At 37.5% G+C, this 21,154-nt stretch overlaps 1 protein-coding gene across 1 annotated transcript in view; it reads right to left on the bottom strand.

Moving 5' to 3' along the window:
* Positions 1–21,154, bottom strand: part of FAM227B (family with sequence similarity 227, member B) — a 266,420-nt gene that overhangs the window by 21,690 nt on the left and 223,576 nt on the right. The window contains exons 11-12 of the mRNA XM_008570440.1: positions 16,916–17,013; positions 12,388–12,550 (exon numbers count right to left, since the gene is read on the bottom strand). Of these exons, the coding sequence (XP_008568662.1) occupies positions 12,388–12,550; positions 16,916–17,013 (261 nt within the window). The remainder of the gene's footprint in view (positions 1–12,387; positions 12,551–16,915; positions 17,014–21,154) is intronic.

Raw genomic sequence — 21,154 nt, 5'->3', positions numbered from 1 at the left:
ACCCTCCCCCTTCTTTCTTTTCTGCTTGTGTTATTCCAAACAGCCCATCTTCAGGTACAGAGTGTTCTCTCTTCAACTTCCGTTAGCCTGCTGGTTAAACTCTCTATTGTGTTTTTTATTTCACTGAATAACTTCTTCAGTTCTGTAAGTTCTGCTACATTTTTTTTTAGGACATTGATTTCCTTGTACACTTCCTCTCTCAGGTTTTGTATATTTTTCTTTATTTCTTCATGCTGTCTAGCTGAGTTTTCTTGTATCTCATTCAGTTTCTTTAGGATTATCACTCGAAATTCCTTGTCATTCATTTCAAGGGCTTCTTGTTCTATAGGATCTAGAGTTTGAGATTTATTAACTTTTAGTGGTGTACTTTCTTTGTTTTTTGCATTTCTGGTATCTTTTTTTGGATGTTTATTCATTTTGGGAGGGAGTTTCACTGTGCACAGGTTTGACCCTCTTGACTAACTAAGGTATGGCTGTGTTTGTCAATTTGGTATGAGTACCTCTGTGACTGCTCAGTTGGCCTCTAGTGTCTTGTGTGTGTGTTTACCTCCGGTCTTGGGCCTCTCTGGGAAGCCTCCTCTCTGGTCAGCTTGGACTGTACTAGGCTGCTGGATCTCGGGATGGTACCGCAGGGTGTGTGGACTCTTTTGATCTTCCACTTCCTGTGTAGTTCTCCCTGTTCCATGTGTTCTGGTCCTGGCTGCTGGATCCTGCCGTGCTGGCCCCACAGGGTATGTGTGTTCTGCCGAGTCTCCACCTCGCTATCCGGGCGTTTCCCTACTCTGTGTGCACTAGGTGGGGCTGTTGGACCATGCAGAGGTGGCCCGCAGGGTGTGTATTTTTTTGCAGAGACTCTGCCTCCTTTGCCGGACCCCTCCCCACTCTGTGCGCTCAGTACAGGGCTGGGGCATGTCTTCTTCAATCCTCGTCTATCAGCTGGGACTCCAAGCCCGTGCTCTGCCCTGCCCCACCCAGGAAGACTTTCAGGTTCCTGGTAGGGACACTCTGGGTGCTTTTGTGGCTCTGGATAAGGCTTTCTCTGGGCTTCTCACTTTCCTCCTGGTATTGCGGTTAATTGTGTAGTTGAGTTATCTCTGACACCAGGGCGTGAGCTCCTCGGGGGAGGATCCCACAGCACACAGTTCCTCTTTGAATCCCCCCAGCATGGGCCGACTCGGGCGCCCGCCGGCATTCAGCTCTCCGGCAGGTTCAAGCAAGCTCGAGAGTGCTCCGGCCTCACCTCTCCCAACCAGAAATCAGTTTGGGGTTCTTCCGAACGGATGGCCACAGAGATGGTATCTGCCTCCCGGAAACAGGAAGTTTACCTGGGGCCAAAGCCCAGGGTGTGGTGGAGTGACAATCTGGGCGGGCTCCTCTTCCCTGCCCTCCTGATGCTGGCTGGGGGCTCCCCCTGCCACCAGCCCCACCAGAGATCCGCGGGGGGAGTGGGATTGTAGGCCGGTCTGCAGGCCCTGGGGGGCCCCGCGCCGAGGTACGCAAGTGGCATGGCTCAGTGAGGAGCCGCGCCAAGCGAGGAGGGCAGGCCTGGCCGATCCGAGCCAGCTGGCTCCGCCCCCACCCGAGAAAATGGAGGCAGTGCTGGTGCCGGTTCCTAGCTTGGTGTGGTAGGCGGGAGCCAGACGGGCATCTGCCCTGCAAGCAGGGCTGGGCTGGGGGTCACTCACAGAGCTCACAGAGCTGGGCCAGTCCAGCGCCTTCCACTCCATTTCTGCATTGTCGCTGCCGTCTTTCTTGGCCTTTGTTGCCTCGGGCTGCTCACTCGGTCCCGCAGCACAGTTTGGGCACTCTCAGGAATCTTCTTTAGTGTTGGCCCTGAAACCTCGAATCTGTAGTTGCTTTTTTGTCATTGTAGATTAGTTGATCAATGATTTATTCTTTTTTTGTTGCTCTTGGAAATGCAAATAGTACTCTGGCAGCACAGCGCACACTTCTCAGGCTCACGCTGTCTTCTGGCACGCCCGCTCCAGACCCGTCGCCATCTTGAGATGCTTGGGCATTTTTATAAATGGGATCCATTCCTCACTCCTTCCCTGTGAACTCATGGCAACAATGATTTTTTAGTCCATCAGCAGCAAATATTTTTCAAATACCGTCAGGAGCCCAGACGCTGCCATCCTCCTCGCTCGCCCTCCTTCCTCCTCCTCCTAAGAAGCAACGCTGCCCCTCGATAAGTTTTTAAAAGCATAATTTTGCTGATAACTTCAAAGATTAACTGTAGTAATGACTCCCAAATATCAATTTCTATCCCTGTTCCCTAGTTTTCTTAATTTTAACTATAATGTTAAATTTTGTTGAAAAATAAAATGAAATTTGATCTTATCTTTATACAAAAGCATGCTATATGCACTCATCAGACATTTATTTAATACCTATGTGCTAGATACTTTTTTTCATGTGTCAGGGATACAGAGGCAAATAAATCTTTATTCTCTATTGGGTAAAAAAAAAAAAAGTAAACAAATGGTTTCACTGCAGTGTGATGAGTAATTGGAAATTATAGAAGTGTTGAAGAGAGTCATCTAAATCACACTTTTGTTCAAACATGGTGTGTTATCTATTGACATATAACAAATTACCCCAAAACTTAGCAGCTTAAGACAGCAAACATTTATTACTACATAGCTTTCGTGAGTTAAGAATCTGGGCCTGGCTTAGCGTAGGCTTCTGGCTCAGGGTCTCTTCCAGGCTGGGTGTGGGCAGTCAAGGTGTGGGCAGGGGATGCAGTCAGCTCAAAGGAGGATCTGCTTTCAAGCCCACTCTCATGGTCATTACCAAGATTTGTTTCCTCATGGTATTTTGGACTAAGGGTTTCTCACTGTCTGTTGGCTAAAGGCCACCCTCACTTCCCAGCTGTGTGGGCTTCTCTCAGCTCACAATATGGCAGCAGGCTTCCCCTAGAGGGCTCTGAGAGTGTGAGCAAGAAATGGGGAGCAGGAGTGATGTCAGTTTTTTGTAACCAAATCTCAGAAGTGATATCCCATTACATTTGCCATATTTTATTTGTTGGAAGCAAGTCACAGGTTCAGTTCACACTCAAGTGGAGGGAATTACACGAGGACAAGAATACCAGCAGGTGGAGATCATTGGGGGCCCAATTACTTTGTCTTTTTTAAAATGATTTATCTCCTTCTCTGCCATCTCTACTTTTCCCTACTCTCTCATTCTGTGTGGATGCACTCAGTGCAAGGTGCTGTCTTTCCACTTCAGGAAAGCCACACAACTCCGAGGAGTCCAGAGAAAACTAATAAAAATGTTCTATATGCTGAATACCTTCAAAGTAAGATTCGAGTGAGAGAGAGTTAAATTCAATGATCATAGAGACATCACAGTTAATTAACTGTGATAATTATTGGAAGTCTGGAGACAAATTTCTTTAGCAGCTATCAATATCTTGGAGAAAATATTTGTGGGCTCTGACACCAACCACTAATATCATGCTCAGAGAGAATGATAGCCTGGATCTCCATATGTCAGGAAAGCAGCCTTGGCTCAGAAATTAGAAGACTTGGCAGCCAGCTCTGCTGCATGAGTCATCTGGGCAAGCCACTTAACCTCTTTGTGTTTTGGTTTCTTTATCTGTAAAGTGGCTGTGATGGTCATCTGCTCTGCCCACTGTCACAGGACTCTTGTCACTTCCTGCAATAATACAAAGGGGGAATTTGGCACATACTTTGAAAAACTGTCCAGTGATGATACATGTGAAGCATCATTATCATTTTGTTCATTAAATCTTGGAACATTTTTCTTATTGGGGGTATTATACTTTACAAGCCCAGAAAGCATCATGAAAAGAACCATTACTTTTCAAAGGCTGATTTCCTTCAAATTTTTATGGGATGAAATCCTCCCCTAAAAGCTTTCATAGATCTCCATATACCCCTTTCACTTCCCCCGCACATACTCACACTCTTCCTACATTCTCAGTAAACGGGTGGTATGAATCCTTGCATAGGTGTTGAACAAATCCATGCCCATCAGAAGTGCAAACACAATCAAAGACTGACATTTTTATAATCACAATGGAAGTTAAAAACAAAAGTAATCGATTATAAAAGGTTTCAGATACTTTCAAATTTCACTTCTATTTTTTTTTTTTTTTTTTTTTGACCTGTAAGGGGATCGCAAACCTCGGCATGGTGCGGTCCGTACCACGCTCAGCCAGTGAGTGCACCGGCCATCCCTACATAGGAACTCTCCAGAGTGAGCCATGGGGCCGGCCCTCAAACTTCATTTCTAAACATTAAAAAAAAAATTGTTTTGGACATAATCCAAGGTTGATGAGAATTCTTTTTGTTTGTTTTGTTTTACCATTACACAATGTAAACATTTTTTGTGGCCCATTATCAATTTCTCCCTAACTCCCCTTCCCCTTCTCCCTTCCTGACCCTCTAGTAGCCTCAGTTCCATTGTCTCCTTTTGAAAGTTCAATGAATTTATTGTGATTGTTGTATCTTTCTTTCTTTCTTTCTTTTCCTCCAGCTCCTGTTATGAGTGAGGACATGTGGTATTTCTCTTTATGTGCCTGGCTTATTTCACTCAACATAATTTTCTCTAAGTTTGTCTATGTTGCTGCAAATGGCAGAATTTCATTCCTTTTCCTGGCAGAGTAGTACTCCATTGTATATATACACCTCATTTTCCTTATCCAATCATTTGTTGGACATTTAGGTTGGTCCTAACTCTTAGCTATTGCAAACAGAACTGCAATAAACTTGGGAGTGCAGGTATCCCTGTGACATGATCATTTCCATCTCTTTGGGTATATACCCAGAAGTGGTATTGCTGGGTCATATGGTAGTTCTACCTGTAGTTTGAGGAAACTCCATATTGTTTTCCCATAATGGCTGCACTATTTTACAGTCCCACAAACAATGTAGAGGACTCCTCTTTCTCCACATCCTTGTCAGCATTTGTTAGTCTCTGTCTTTTTGATCATTGCCAGTATAACTTGCATGAGATGATATCACAGTGTGGTTTTGATTTGCATTTCCCTGATGCTTAGTGATGTTGAGCATTTTTTTTTAATGTGTCTGTTGGCCATTCTTATATCTTCCTTTGAGAAATGCCTACTTAACTCTTTTGCCCATTTTTTAATTGAGCTACTCATATTTTTACTGTTAGGTTGTTGGAGTTCCTTGTATATTCTGGATATTAACCCTTTGTTAGGTGCATAGTTTATGAGTATTTTCTCCTATCCTGTATGTTGTATTTTTGCTCTGTTAATTGTTTCTTTTGCTATGCAGAAGCTTTTAGTTTGATTTAATCCCATTGGTTTATTTTTTCTTCTGTTGCCTGTGCTTGTGGGGTCTTGTTCATAAAGTCTTTGTCCAGTCCCATTTCCTGAAGTGTTTCCCCTATGTTTTCTTTAAGTACTTTTGTAGTTTGGGGTCTTATATATAAGTCTATAATCCATTTTGAGTTGATTTTGGTATATGGAGAGAGGTACAGGTCTAGTTTCATTCTCCTACATGTGGATGTCTAGTTTTCCCAGTACCATTTGTTTTAGAGGCAGTCCTTTCCCCAATGTCTGCTTCTGTTGCCCTTGTCAAAGATCAGTTGGCTATAAGTATATGGGTTGATTTCTGGGTTCTCCATTCTCTTCCATTGGTCTGAATGTCTGTTTTTATGCCAGTACCATGCTGTTTTGGTTACAACAGCTTTGTAGTATAATTTGATGTCAGGTAGTGTAATACTTCTGGCTTTTTTTTTTTTTTTTGCTCAGGATTACTTTGGCTATTCATGGTCTTTTGTTGTTCCATATGAATGTTAGGATTGTTTTTTCTATTTCTGTCAAAAATGTCATTGGTATTTTGATGGGGATTGCATTGAATCTGTAGATCACTTTGGGTAGTATGGACATTTTCACAATGTTAATTCTTCCAATCCAAGAGCCTGGAATGTCTTTCCATCTTTTGTGTTCTCTTTAATTGCTTTCAGCAGTGATTTGTAGTTCTCATTGTAGAGATCTTTCACCTTCTTTGTTAAATCGATTCCTAGATATTTTACTTTTTTGGTGACTACTGCAAACAGGTTAGTTTCCTGATTTTTTTCATTGTCAGTGTATAAAAATGCTACTTATTTTTGTGTGTTGATTTTGAATCTTGCAACCTTGCTGAAATTGCTTATAAGACCTAAGAGTTTTTTGGTAGAATCTTCATTTTTTTTCTATGTATAGGATCATGTCACCTGCAAACAGGGACAGTTTAACTTTATGTTCCAATCTGAATGCCCTTTATTTTTTTCTCTTGCCTGTTTGCTATGACTAGTACTTCCAATACTATGTTAAATGGGAGTAATGAGAGTAGGCATCCTGTCTTGTTCCTGTGTTTAAGGGAAAAGCTGAAAAATATCATTCAGGATGATATTGGCGGTGGGTTTGTCATAGATGGCTTTTACTTCGTTGAGATACTTTCCTTCTATACCTAATTTGCTGAGAGTCTTTACCATGAAGTGATGTTGAGTTTTGTCAAATACTTTTTTTGCATCTATTGAGGTAATCATATGGTTTTTGTCCTTGATTTTGTTGATGTGGTATATAACATTTATAGACTTGCATCTGTAGAATCATCCTTGCATACCTGGGATGAATCCCACATGAACATGGTGTATAATTTTTTTGATATGTTGCTGTATTGTGATTGCTAATATTTTGTTGAGGATTTTTGCATCTATGTTTACAAGAGATATTGGCCTGTGGTTTTCTTTTTTTGTTGTATCTTTGGTTTTGATATCAAGGTGATGCTGGCCTCATAAAGTGAGTTTGGGAGAATGGTATCTGTATCAATTTTTTGGAATAGTTTGAAGAGAATTGGTATTAATTTCTCTTTAAAGGTCTGGTAGAGTTCAGCAGTAAAGCCAATCGGCCCTGGGCTTTTCTTAGTTGGGAGACTGCTGATTACTACTTCAATCTCATTGCTTTTTAATGGTCTGTTCAGGTTTTCTATGTCTTTTTGGTTTAGTCTTGGTAGTTTGTATATGTCCAAAAATTTATCCATTTCCTCCATGTTTTCAATTTGTTGGCTTATAGGTGTTTATAATAGTCTCTATTGATTCTTTGCATTTCTGTGGTATTGGTTGTAATGTCTCCTTTTTCATTTCTGATTTTTGTTATTTGGGTCTTCTCTCTGGTCTTGTTAGTTAGCCTCACTAATGGCCTGTCTTCTTTATCTTCTCAAAAAAACAACTTTTTTTGTTTCATTGATCTTTTATATTGTTTTTTGGGTCTCTATTGTATTTAGTTCTGTTCTGATCTTACTTATTTCTGTCCATCTACTAATTTTGGTGTTGGATTGTTCTTGTTTTTCTAGTTCTCTGAGGTGTAGTGTTGGGTTGTTTATTTGAGATCTTTCTATTGATGTGTTTATTGCAATAAACTTCCCTCTTAGTATTGCTTTTGCATATCCTACAGGTTTTGGTATGATGTGTCTTTATTTTCATTAGTTTCAATAAATTTTTTGATTTCCTCTTTAATTTCTTTTTGGACCCGTAGGTCATTCATGTTTAATTGCCATGTATTTGTATAATTTCCTGAGTTTCACTAGTTATTAATTTCTAGTTTTAATTGTTTGTGATCTGAAAAATTGAAATGATTTCAGTTTTTTAAAATTTGTTGAGACTTGATTTGTGACCTAACATGTGGTCTGTCCTAGAGAATGTGCCATGTGCTGATGAGAAGAATGTATATTCTGTAATTGTTGGATGAAATGTTCTGTATATCTGCCAGTTCCAATTGATCTACAGTGTAGTTTAAGTCCTGTGTTTCTCTGCTGATTTGTTGCTTAGATGATCTGTCCAGTGCTGAGAGAGGGGTGTTCAGTTCCCCTACTATTATCATATTGGGGTCTATCTCTTTCTTTAGTTCTAATAGTGCTTGCTTTATATATCTGGATGCTCCCAAGGTGGGTGCATATATATTTATGATTGTTATGTCTTCTTGCTAAATAGATCCATTCATCATATATAGTGGCCTTCTTTGTCTCTTTTTATGGTTTATGGTTTAAAGTCTATTTTATCTGATATAAGAATAGCTATTCCAACTTGTTTTTGGTTTCCATTTGCATGGTATATTTTTGTATTAGTCCATTTTTGTGTTGCTATAACAGAAAACCTGAGGCTGGGTAATTTATAAAGAAAAGAAGTTTATTTGGCTCACGATTCTGAAATAGCTGCATGTTATGTGGGCCTCCGGTTTCTTCTATTCATGGTGAAAAGTTGTAGGCTGCCAGCGGGTACAAGCAAATCACATGGCAAGAGGAAATGAGAGGGAGAGGGAGGGGAGGTGCCAGGGTCTTTTTAAACAACCAGCTCTTGCAGGAACTAATAAAGCAAGAACTCACTCACTACCCCTACTATCCCAGAGAGAGTATTAATACATTCAGGTGGGATCTGCCCCTATGACTCAAACAGCTCCCAACATTGCCACAATGGGCATCAGATTTCCACATGAGTTTTTGGGAGACAACACATTCAAACTCAATCTTTTCCCATCTCTTCATTAATAGTCTGTGATTGTCATTACAGGTGAAGTGAGTCTCTTGAAGACAGCATATAGTTGGGTCTAGCTTTTTAATCCAATCAGTCTGTTTGTGTCTTTTGAGTGGGGAGTTTAATCCATTTACATATAGGGTTGTTATTAAAAGGTATTGTCTTACTCCTGCCATTTTATCAATTTTCATTTAGATTCTTAAAATATTTTTTTGTTCCTTTCTTCCCCTTTTATTGTTTGTCTTTGATGTTTGTTTGTTTTTTGAGGAAGCATGACTTAGTTTCTTTCTTCTTTCTTATTCTACCAGTGGGTTTCGTTGTTTCTTGTGTATCCTTGGTAGTGATTATCCTTTTTCAGATTCCAGATGCAGGACTCCCTTAAGGATTTCTTGCAGTTCTGGTTATGTGGTGGTGAACTCCCATGGTTTTTGTTTGTCAGGAAAATACTCTATTTCTCCCTTTTTTTTTTAAGGATAGCCTTGCTGGGTATAGTATTCTTGGCTGGCAGTTTTTTCTTTTGTTATTTTGAATATATCATCCCATTCTCTTCTGGCTTGTAGAGTTTCTGTTGAGAAATCTGCTGTTAGTCTGATTTGGGCTCCCTTACAGGTGACTTGATGCTTTTCTCTTGCTGCTTTTAAGATACTTGTTTGACTTTGAGCTTTACTACTTTGATTAATAATGTGTCTCAGAGAGGATCTTTTTGGATTGAATATGGTTGGGGGTCTTTGAGACTCCCGCATCTGAAGGTCTGTATGTCTCCCTATACCTAGGAAGCTATACATTATTATTTCATTGAATAGGTTTTCCACACCTTTTTCTTTTGCCTCCCCTACTGGAATACCTATGATTCAGAGGTTTGTGCACTTAAGGTTGTCTGCTATCTTTCTTATATTTTCTTCATTTAAAAAATTTATTTTTTACTTTTCTTGTCTGCCTGCATTATTTTGAAAAGGCTATTTCTGAGATCAGAAATTTTTTCTTCTGCTTGTTCTAGCCTGCTGCTTAAGCTCTCAGTTGTGGTTTTATTTTGTTAAATAAATCTTTCATTTCCATGAGTTCTGTTACATCCTTTTTAAGGTATTAATTAATCTCTTTGTAAATTTCCTCCTTCATATCCTGGATTTTTTACTCATTTCATTATGTTGTCTAACTGAGTCTTCTTGTATCTCAGTGAGTTTCCTTAAGATTGTTGCTTAGGGCCGGCCCGGTGGCACACTCGGTAGAGTGCAGCACTTGGGAGTGCGGTGGTGCTCCCGCTGAGGGTTCGGATCCCATATAGAGACCGGTCCGCTCACTGGTTGAGCGCGGTGCGGGCGCAACACTGAGGGTTGTGATCCCGTTGCCGGTCGCGGTACGGGTGCGGCACTGAGGGTTGCAATCCCGTTACCGGTCACGAAAAAAGACAAAAAGGGGAAAAAAAAAAAAAAGATTGTTGCTTAGAATTCCTTTTCAGCCATTTCAAGTGTTTCCTTTTCTATAAGGTCTGGTATTTGAGAATTACTGTATTCTTTTGGTGGTGTCATATTTTCTTGGGTTTTCATATTTCTAATGTGTCTACATTGATGTCTGTTCATCCGGTAGAGCAGTTGCTTCTTCTATTACTCTGGAGTGAGCTTTGAGGACAGAGACTTCCTCTTCTTTTTCCAGTCTTTACTTGTGACTTTCCTTGGGTCAATGCACTCAAGTGGCTGGTGTGCTGCCTGCCTGGTGGCTGTGGCTTCTACTGTGGTGGTAAGCTGCTATTGCAGCAGCCATGGCTGTGGTTGTGGCTGTGGTAGGTCATCCGTGTGGAAGTGGTGTTTTTTGTGTGTTCTTGCCTTCTGCTGGGAAGTGGGAGCTGCCCGCAGCTCCTGCCTAGGATCCTGTGTATGTTCCTGCCTTCTGCCACATGGTGGGGGATGCCTATAGCTCCTGCCTAGAAGCCCCATGAGTGCTCCTAACTTCTGACATGTGGTGGGGCTGCCCACAGCTCCTGCCTAGGACCCTGTGCATACTTTTGCTTTTTGCTGGGAGTGGGGGCTGCCCATGGCTCTCATGAGCATTCTTGCATCACTACTAAGTTACAAATGTGAGAACACAATAATTTAGTCCTTTAGTTTGCCTCTCTTCTTGTGTTCCAGGGCTGTCCAAGTTAATTTCATGTGTTTGTGGTCTTTGAGACTCTAGGGGTTTTCTTGAATGAAATGTGGGAGAAGTATCCTGGGAAGAGTCTTGGGAATCTGTTAGGGCAGTTATCTCTACCCTTTTTTGATCACATTTCCCATGAATGAAAGATATGTGAGCACACTCCCACATTATTATAATTTTAAATTTATAAATTATATACACACCAGTCCGTATTACTATATTATGTATATTATAAAAGACATGTACTGTATAGATAGAAAAGAGTGAGATGAAATAAAAATGTATATATATATTTTTTTGTCCTTTTTTTGAGACCAGCCGCACCACACTCAGCCAGTGAGCGCTGTGAGTGCACCGGTCATCCCTATATAGGATCCGAACCCGCGGCGGGAGCGCAGCTGCGCTCCCAGCGCCACACTCTCCTGAGTGCACCACGGACTCGGCCCTAAAATAAAAATATTTTTTAAAAAATATTTAACTTATTTCATTTATTAGTGGCACACCAAACCTTTTTGTGTCCAAAGTGTAGAGATTGTATTGATGTTCTGAACTGTTGGTTTTGAAATGTTTTGCTAATTAAAACAGCATCATACTATCATTAGCTAATGTCCAAAAGAAAAATATACACATAGAAATGAGAATGTTTATATTAATAATATATATCCATATTTCCAATAATCTTTTTGAAAATGAAAAAAATTTTTTGGCCTACATCTTAGCAGAACTGATTGGGTCATCATTGATTTCATCTCTTAGCATGGTTAAAAAAGTAGGAGAAATATTATTCTGCCATTTTCTTATTTTTTAAATATTTATTCTTGCATTATAAATACTATTATCAATCCAGAGTTTTTTTCCCAAGTCCTTCTTCAAGCTATTGGTCCAATAGTGAATATTAATTTAGTTAAAACTAGGTAATATAACCTATAAGTTTGCTTAATCACCCAAAGAAAGCAGCAATACGTTCTGAAATACAGAAAACAACATAAGTGCAAAGATGCCATTATTATTTCTCAACATAGTAGAGTGTGGACTGAAATATCAGCTGAGTGAGAGCATCTGTTTACTAAATATTAGTAAAAAGTAACTTTTTTTTTTAAAAGAATATAAATAAATATAAAGAACGGTCCTAATATTTTTTTCTACACCCAGAACTGTACAAACTCCAGTTTGGAGCCCATCGTACTAAATCCCTTTGGGGTTCATCTGAGTCCCCAGTGAAGCCTGGGCCAGGATGAGTTACAGAGATAGGGCACAGGAGTGTAAGTAGATAGAACTCTAGTCCCTCCACCACTGCTGCAACCGATGAGCTCCAATTTCATTTATTTTTTGTTTTACATATTGAGCTTTCTGATAAATTTTCATTTGAACAAAGGATTCCAGAGGAAAAAAATGTTTGAAACTCTCTTTGGAGAAACCTAAAAACCCATGACCCACAGTTCTGAAAAATGTTTGAAACTGAACACTGAACAGTAAAATTGCAAAGATAGCCTTTTATCAGAGAGCTAAATATACCAATATTTAGAGTTCCTGGGTTTTATGTTTATTTTTATTGCATCCAAAAATCACAGCCTTAGATCTTAAGAGAAAATATTTTTGCCAAACATGCTACAAAGGTTTTGAGTATAAGTAAATGCTAAACAAAAGCATTGGTAAAAAATGCATTTAAGTTTTTTCTTAACTGAGATATTTAGCAAAAAATTATGAATATTTTAGAAAGAGGTCATATTAAAGCAAAACTTAAAAAAGGATATGGTTCTTGGAATATTTCAGTGAGTTTAATCTTGTTTTGTTTAGGGCCTTTGGAAATATCAGCTAGCTCATGCATCTTAAGATAGTATAAAATCAGTGGACTCTGACCTCCAGAATTGAAGAGAACACGGTGAAACTCTGGACCAGTGCTACTAAAATGGGACTGTAAGAGGAACAAAACAATCAAGTTAATTATTACTTTTGTGTTAAATAAAATATAACTGCATTATAAGCACAGTCATCCACTGCATAATGATGTTTCAATCAATGACAGACCGCATATACAATGTGATCCCGTAAGATTATAAAGGAACTGAAAAATTCCTATCACTCAGTGACGTCATAGTTATCATAAGGTCAAAGAGCGACACATTACTCACATGTTTGTGTTGATACTGGCTGGGGCAATAGACGATACCATACAGCCTAGGTGTGTAGTAGGTTATACCATCTATGTTTGTGTTAGTATACTCTATGATGTTCATGCAACAAAATCGCCTAATGATGCATTTCTCAGAACATATCCTCATCATTAAGTGACACATGACCATATATATAAAATTACTATTTGATATATTAAAATAAAAGAAAATTCAACAAAATGTCTTCTTAATTACAGCGATTTATCAAAGTATGAGTCTATTGTATGTGTCTTCCAGCCTTTTGATATCTCATCAAGCTTCGATATAGGTCAATAGAGATTATTCAGTTTGAAGAGCAGGAAGAAAAAAGGATGAAGAAAATGAACTGAGCCAATGAAAGGGGCAGGAAAAAAGTATGAAAAATTAGTGTCTGAAACTTTCTAAATTTTATGAACAACACATCCAAGAAGTTCAACAAACTCTAAGTAGTATAAATTCACATGTAGACACATCATAAACAAAATATTTAAAGACAAAGACAAAGAGAAAATTGTAAAAGCAGCAAGAGAAAAACAACTCATCACATGTAAATGAATCTTAATAAGATTAACAGCTGACTTCTCATCATAGCAAAGGGGGAGAAGGAAGTGGGATGACATAACCAAAGCGCTGCTGGAAAAAACTGTTGACCAAGAATTCCATGTCAAGAAAACAATAATGTAATTACTCCAAGATTCTATTATTGACTTCTTAAGGACACTAGATCAGTATAGCAACTACTCATATTTTAAGTTTTTCCTCAATCTTTGTAAGGCCTAGATGAGAGATTTATTATAGACACTACTTCTTGAAGGGAAATAAGATTCCATTTTCATTTACTTTCATTGATACATACAGTTCTCTTGAATCTCTTTTGCTTATGGACACTGTTTTATTTCATAGGTTTTTATAAATAATATGTGTTTCAGAAATCCTTGTTGCTCCAGAATTATTTCAAATAATGGGACTATCATAATCAAAAGCAATTCTTAGATGGCAAAAATTTAATGTCAATATCAGACATGTTTTTAATGATGTAAATCATCGCCCTTATCTTAATCTCCCACGGTAATTCACATCAGTTATACCTAGCCTGATCTTTAAAATGTATGCAAAACCAGCCCAAGCTCCATCTAGATTAAATGACAATCTTGACTGTTTAGAGAGATGTTCTGTGACCCTTTTCCTACTTTTGCCTTGGGTAGTGTAAAACATTCTATTTTATTAAAGTTCTATAAATAGACATTTCTGTTATTTTTCTACAGTTATCAGTTACATTAAAAAACCCCACAGTTCATAGTTCCTTCTTCCTCTATGAGAATCCATGATTTTTAAGGGTAGTTCAACCAGGCAAGAGCTGAACTAGGTATTAAATGCAAATCCAATATATTGTGCAGCCTTAGTCATTTCTTCAGATGCTTTAAAGCAGAAGGTCCTAAGTTGCCCAAAGAACTCTTTCTAAAGACTCCAAATACCAAAACAATTGAAAGTAGCTCCAGGTGGTTCCATTCATCCCACAAAAGATAACAGCAGAAGTTTATCAGGGAACTATAGGATTCCATAAAATAAGACTTTTATAGTCAAAAGTCAACTTAGAACTAAACTTAAAGAACCAAGCAACCCTGTAAACTTTGGGAAGATCACAAGAGGTGAACTAGAAAGTCTGAGGGGTGGTTTTTTTTTTTTTTTTTTTTTTCTTTTGTCTTTTTCCGTGTCCGGCAATGGGATCGCAACCCTCGGTGTTGCTCCCGCGCCTCGCTCAGCCAGTGAGCGGGAACCAGTCTGTATGTGGGATCCGAACCCTCGGGCGGGAGCGCCGCCGTGCTTCCCAAGTGGCGCACTTATCCTGTGCGCCACCGGGCCGACCCCTGAGGGGTGGTTTTTGTGGTTGATTTTTCTGTTAATTTATTAAATTTAATGAATTATTAATTATTAAAGGATAATTGCCAACAATGACTAGAAAGCTAAACTTTGATTTTTGACATCTGACTGTGTGTTCTGCCAATGCTCATATTCAATGTTACTTTCTGTGACAAGTAACCCACAAGGACCCAGTCAACATTTGGACAACTATGTTGCTTAGAAAATTCTTCTTTATATTGATTGAAATCTTTCTCCCTTATAGCTTTCACTTATTGGTAAAATTTATACTTTTTTTGAGCTACACAGAAGTCTAATTCTGCTTTCCTATAAAAACTCTCTACATATTTGAAAATACAGTTATCATGGCCTCCAGAGTCTTTTTCTTTTTCCTTCTAGCAAAAAAACCCCTTAATTTATTTTGACCATTGCTCAAGCAATACAGTTTCAGAGTCTTTTATCATCCTGGTTATTTCCTGTTTAAAACATTTCTGTTTGTCTATACCCTTTTCGTAATGCTGGTCTCCAAAAATGGCCACAATACGCCAACTACTGTCTAATAAGCATAGAGTAGATCTCATATGTTATGGACTGAATATTTACATGCCTCCATAATTTGTTTGTTGAAGCCCTAACCCCAATGTGATGGTATTTGGTGGTGGGGCCTTCGAGAGGTAATTAGATTTAGATGAGGTCATCCATGATGGAATTAGTACCCTTATAAGAAGAGAAAGAGGCCTGTGATCCCTTTCTCTGCCATGTGAGGACACAAGAAGAAAGAAACCATATGTAAGCCAGAAAGAGAGCCCTCACCTGGAAACAAAGTTAACCGGCTTCTTGATCTTGGGCTTTCCAGCCTCCAGAACTATGAGAAATAAATTTATGTTATTTAAGCCACCCAGTCTATGGTATTTTCTTATGGCATCCCGAGCTGACTAGTACAATGGGACAGGGCCAATGATACAGCAATATGGTGTACTACTAAAGATTTATCTCCAGTTGGCTTTGTGTCTTTTAACAGTATCCTCTGAAAAAGGTTCTTCAGTCAGTTACAAATCCTTCTGTCCATATTTCCTTAACTAGTAAACAAAGTACAAAAGACCATTTTTCAGTGCTTCCTGAAGATCAGATATGCAATTCCATTATGTTTCTTTGATTTCTGAATCTAGCAGTCTTGCCCAAAAAGGAAATGGTGCAACATTGTCATCAATTCAAAATTGACTCCTACAGATCACCAGTTTCTACCCTAAGTACAAACCATCCTTGGCAGCACTGTGAAGGTTGTAATAAGATAGGAAAATATTTTATAAAACTAGATCATTGAAGACTGGAAAATACATGAATACTAATGTTCAGAAAGTGGTTTTTACATAGACATAATTTCTAATTTTAAATAATGGTCAGACCTCACTAGATAGTTCAGGCAAAATTTTAGCAATAAAGACTGCAACAGACTTAAAACCTAATTGACTAACAAATTAAAAGATCAAATCCAGAATTTCAAGACAATAACCCCATCAAATCTTGGCTAAAGCAACACAAAGTGGCAAGTCCGTGGGATCTCTATTTGTAAGGCACCTTCAAGAAGGTGTAGAAACTAAGCATTCAAGACTCAAAAGTAACAGTATCTATATGTAGTCAGTTATTCCAGGACCATGGTTTAAGAAGCCAGGACAGGTAACCAGTGCTGATACTCCTTTCAACTTTTCCCTCCAACTTTGATTCTAAGTGAGGTCACAGCTGGGTGAACACACTATAAGGAAACTTTGTATGTCAGCCCAAGGAGAAGCAGTGACCAGAAGTGTTGTGAAGGAAAGTCGTGTCGTGAGGGAATGCTATGATTTTTTTCATCAGAGATGGAGATAGTTTCAGGAGAGAAACTTTTTGATGTTAAGATGAACCCTTCCAAATAAATCTCTTTTGACCATTAATTTTTTTTCTAAAATATATGTTGAAAATCTGTGGTTACTAGAGCTAGAGAGAAGTTAGGGAGAAATTGGGTAAGGGATATGAAGAACAATTACGTTTGTAATAATGAATACACTAATAATATTGATTCGATCTTCACATATTGTACACAAACAATAATAGTCAACACCGTACCCCCCCAAATATGTGTAATCAATTATGCTTCAATAAAAAAAAGGAAACAAAAAAAATATGTTGAGAATGTAATAACAAACATTGCCTATGTGCAGCTGGTCAATCACAATTATATCGCAAATTAAACAAGTAAGAACATTTTTCATAATTACTACACTCCAAACCTTTGTCGTCAGTCTTAATAATCTTGATTCTTCCTCGAATGTGGACATCGTACCCACTCTGGGGTTCTTTAAAACTTTTGTCATATCGAAGTCTATAGCTAAAACAGAAAATAAAATACTTTTTAAAATTCTGGAATTATTTTCCTTTACAAACAGACATGATACTTTTTCTTCCTTCTTAGCAATTTACCCTAAACATGAAGAGAGGCAAACATAGATGAGAGAGGGTTAGGATATTGTTATAGCTTCCCCCAATCAGAGGAAATGAATATTCCACTTCATATTTTTACTAAGGAGGGCTTTAGAGTTTATAAAATATTACTCTTTGTATTTTTACTAAATAGGGTTTAGAGTTCATTCATTTACGTTATCTCATGTCATCCTCACAAACCATTCTGTAAGCTAAGTAACGTTTCCCACAATTTACAGATGAGAAAACTAAAGTGCAGGAAATTCTATGACTGATTTAAGCCACCGTGTATTAAGAAGTATAAGGAGAGGATGCAGATCTAGGTCTTTTGCTTCTAAGTCCAGAGCTCTTTCCATGACTTTCTAGTTAAATGCAGTAAGAGGCTTGAGCCTCTGCATGTCAGAGACCACTTTTCCTGTATTCTGACAACACAGCCAGATAGGGAAAGATGTGGTGATCGTTCCTTCCAACCAGCATGAATAATCATGAGGGTCCATAAGGAATAGGGAAGGAGAACCATGCGCTTTAATCAGTCATTATCAATCAGCCTAAAAGCATAAGCTAGATATTAAATATCTTAACATGGAGCAGAGAAAAAGGGTGATCTGAGAGGTTTGCTCTAGATTACCAGTTAACAGGTAGACATATCAGATCTAAGGGTTGTAATGTTGGTAACAAACCTCTTCTGAGTTGAGAAAAGTTGCTTGGATTGATTTTTGACATTAGATCTTAAGAAAAATTAGATATAGTCTGAAATTCTACAGGCAAGTAAGCATTTATCTCCAGAGATGAAAAGACTGGTTAGCAAGAAAACTACATTTAAAAATTTTGAGTAGAACCAAAGTTAGATTAAGTTGGAATTAGAATGGGCAAAAAAGTAATAAACCATATAATTTTTTTCTTTAAAACTTGCTCAATTTTGAATCATTTAAAAATACATATTTATGTGATATTACTTAATTTCTAGTCTTCTGTGAACAAGTATAGTTTTAACAATGAAAGAACCTCTACTTCATGTCCACTGTAGCCACAATGAAAACCTTACTTTTCACATCACCTGACCCTGGTTGTAGAATTACTATTAACAGAAAGTAATGTACATTAACATCAGGCCAAAAAGCATAAACTGAGAGTAATGGCAACAGACACAAAACATAACAGATAAATGAAAAACGCAAAGCAAAGAAATCTGAGGAGAAAAAGAGCCAAAGAAAAAAATCGCAAAAAACCCTCAAAACTACAAAAACCAAAAACCCCACCTAGATATGATGAGTAATAAGTAATATTAAAATGACTGTTTACTAGCTTTTTTTCTCCCATCTTCCAAAGTTAATTTTCCCCCTGATTATTGTTTTTGTGTATCTTCTGTTCTCAGCATCTCTGAAAGTTTGGAAGATTACCTGAACAGCCCAAAATGACTCTGATAAAGCTATAACAAAGTATGTCTTAACTGTTCTTACTAAGTCTTCAGAAATATCGCTAGTGAAAAAATGTTCTAGTCTTCCTCCACCTGCAGTGGGAAAATTTCATTTTCATAATTGTCCCCTATTTATTTTAGGGATATTATCTCTTTCAAAAGGGAGACACTTAGGCAAATGAATGTGGTTATCCCTATCCACATTTGCAGTTCTTATCCTAATACACTTTTTGAAATGAAAATAATTCATATATCTTGGCAAAATTAAAGAAAGGTCAAGGAGGCCATATATAGCAATCCAATAATTGAATAAATTATAGCAACGGAAAAAGTGTTACTCATAGATTGACTTGAGAATATATCTAATTTAAATCAGAACTACTCTCAGAAAGACTTTTATCTAATATTGAAATGCAAGGGGAAATAAAGAAAAGAGAAAAAAATAAGCAAAAGGTATATGATCTGAACAAATAACAAAGCATAAATTATTGCTATTCTGTTTTAGCAACAATGAGTACTTGTATTTCAAAGGAAATATTGCATGCCTATGAGTGTATATGTCTTATTGGGTATATTTTCTTATCATGATCCACAAATTTTTTCAGATCCTCATACACAGACTTCCTAAGTTCCTTCAGTCTTGCCATCTGCAAGCCTGGTAATTGGTTTGTGTCCATATTAGACCTCAGACAATCTACATATATGAGAATCTCCATCCTACACACAAAGCCGTCCTCACACACCTCTGTGTGCAATTTATCGTGTAAAATGGCAAACTGAAGCATTAAAGACTCAAAGTGCTCTACAGTAAAATTAAATTGCTTCTTCTGGTAATGTTATGCTAACATAATATATGTAATTGTGAATAACTTCACAGGTTATAGAGTCCAAGTGCTTATAAGTGCACTTTGTTAACTATGAAGTGCTACGTGTACGTCGGGTATCACCAGCATCCATGGGTTTCACCAACTGGGAACTAAATTTAGTATATCGAAGAACATAAAGATTGTAATAAAATACTGATTTGTATCATATTTGGTTCCAGTGGAATCTGCCATATTATTACTTTATTTGGATGTTTTGGGGAAGTTACTTCTTTCCATTACTCCTTACTATGAATTACATCTGCATCTTCAAGGACTAAACCATTGCTCAGACAAGTTATAGGTGCAAGACACAAGTGATTAGTTTTTAAAGTATTTCTATGGTTTTTGTATAAAGATTAAAGTGACAAGTATCTGAATAAGAGATGGGTGTATTTATGAACTAAGGCTCTGTGCAACCAAACATTACAAACATATTATAAAACAGAATAGCTTTTAAGCTTAAGATATGATCAAAGGTACTGGTGAAGAAAATTATTGACCCATTTTAAGTCATTCCTGTAGAACAGAAAATGTTAGAAAAAGAAATCACCCACTAAATGGGTTCTGAAGCAACAATGGGAACATACCGACAAATTATTTTTCCCATCATATATAAATTTATCTACATGAGAACCTTTTCAAAGATACAAAAATTAAGACCAATTTCATTGCACATGGTAGTACAAACTACAGTTGTTGAAAATAGTCAAAAGGAATTGAGGCTGTCTTTATTTATAACCAAGCCTTGACAGCCTTGACTGGTAATGTCATAAAAATTCTTCACATTCTTTGGATTAGTGATCGTGTGAACTTATTTTCATGTGTTCTGTGTTGAAACCATGTTCCCACAGTTTCATATCTAGAAATACCCTATAAAAGAAGTCAGGAAAATTTGCAATACTTGGTGTAAAGGCAAATATTCAACTCTTTTTTCTTATAATTTCTGTCATGAATCACCTTTTTCTTTTGAACTTGTATACAATCTTCTTGGATTCCTATGCTAGGCTTCACATTATGACTGTTCTCTATTATTTATTTTTAATCTCATTTAATAAGCAAAACTTAAATTATCGAGCAATAACATGTATGAAATGGTTACATATTGTGTGATACGTTGAGGACATTTTGTGCTTTAGTATGTCATATATTTATGGGAAAGAGTAATGAAACCTAGAATAAAAACTAAATTATTCTAATAAGCTGGATTAAGAGTAGAATGAGATACCACGGAGGACAATATATGTGATTTAAAAAATAATCACGATAGTGGAGGTGGTGCCCACATTCTCAATGCAAACAGCAAGGAAATTGGTCAGGATCAAGAAAACAGTTTCACTTCACAGATTGCGGTTAACAAATAAAATCAGCTTGAAATATTAAGACAAGTAGATGGAACACTGAAGACTTGGTGGAATGGACTATTACAGAGATAGGAAACATTTTGCTCAAATGAAATTGTTCAAATGTGTAAAAAGAATAAAAGGAATAATAGCAGCAGGAGGACAAGGAAGGATGGAGATGGGGTGAAAAATGGATGAATAAGAAATCCTGAATTTTAGTTGTGTCTCCACAGTTGACTCAGTTACTCATTTTATTCACTTTAGCAAAGTCAAATCACTTTTCTGAGCCTGTTTTTTAATCTCTAAAATGACAGTGGATATTAATTCTATTCTTTCTATTTAAGAGTAGCAGTACAAACAAACAAAAAAGCAACCCCCCAAAACAAACAAACAAAAAAAAAAAAAAAAAAAGAAAAAAAAAAAAAA

This window comes from Galeopterus variegatus, unplaced genomic scaffold (assembly GCF_000696425.1).
Source record: "Galeopterus variegatus unplaced genomic scaffold, G_variegatus-3.0.2 Scaffold602, whole genome shotgun sequence".
Lineage (NCBI taxonomy): Eukaryota > Metazoa > Chordata > Mammalia > Dermoptera > Cynocephalidae > Galeopterus > Galeopterus variegatus.
The sequence above is the reverse complement of the archived record's forward strand: the minus strand, read 5'-3'. Positions and strand labels throughout refer to the sequence as shown.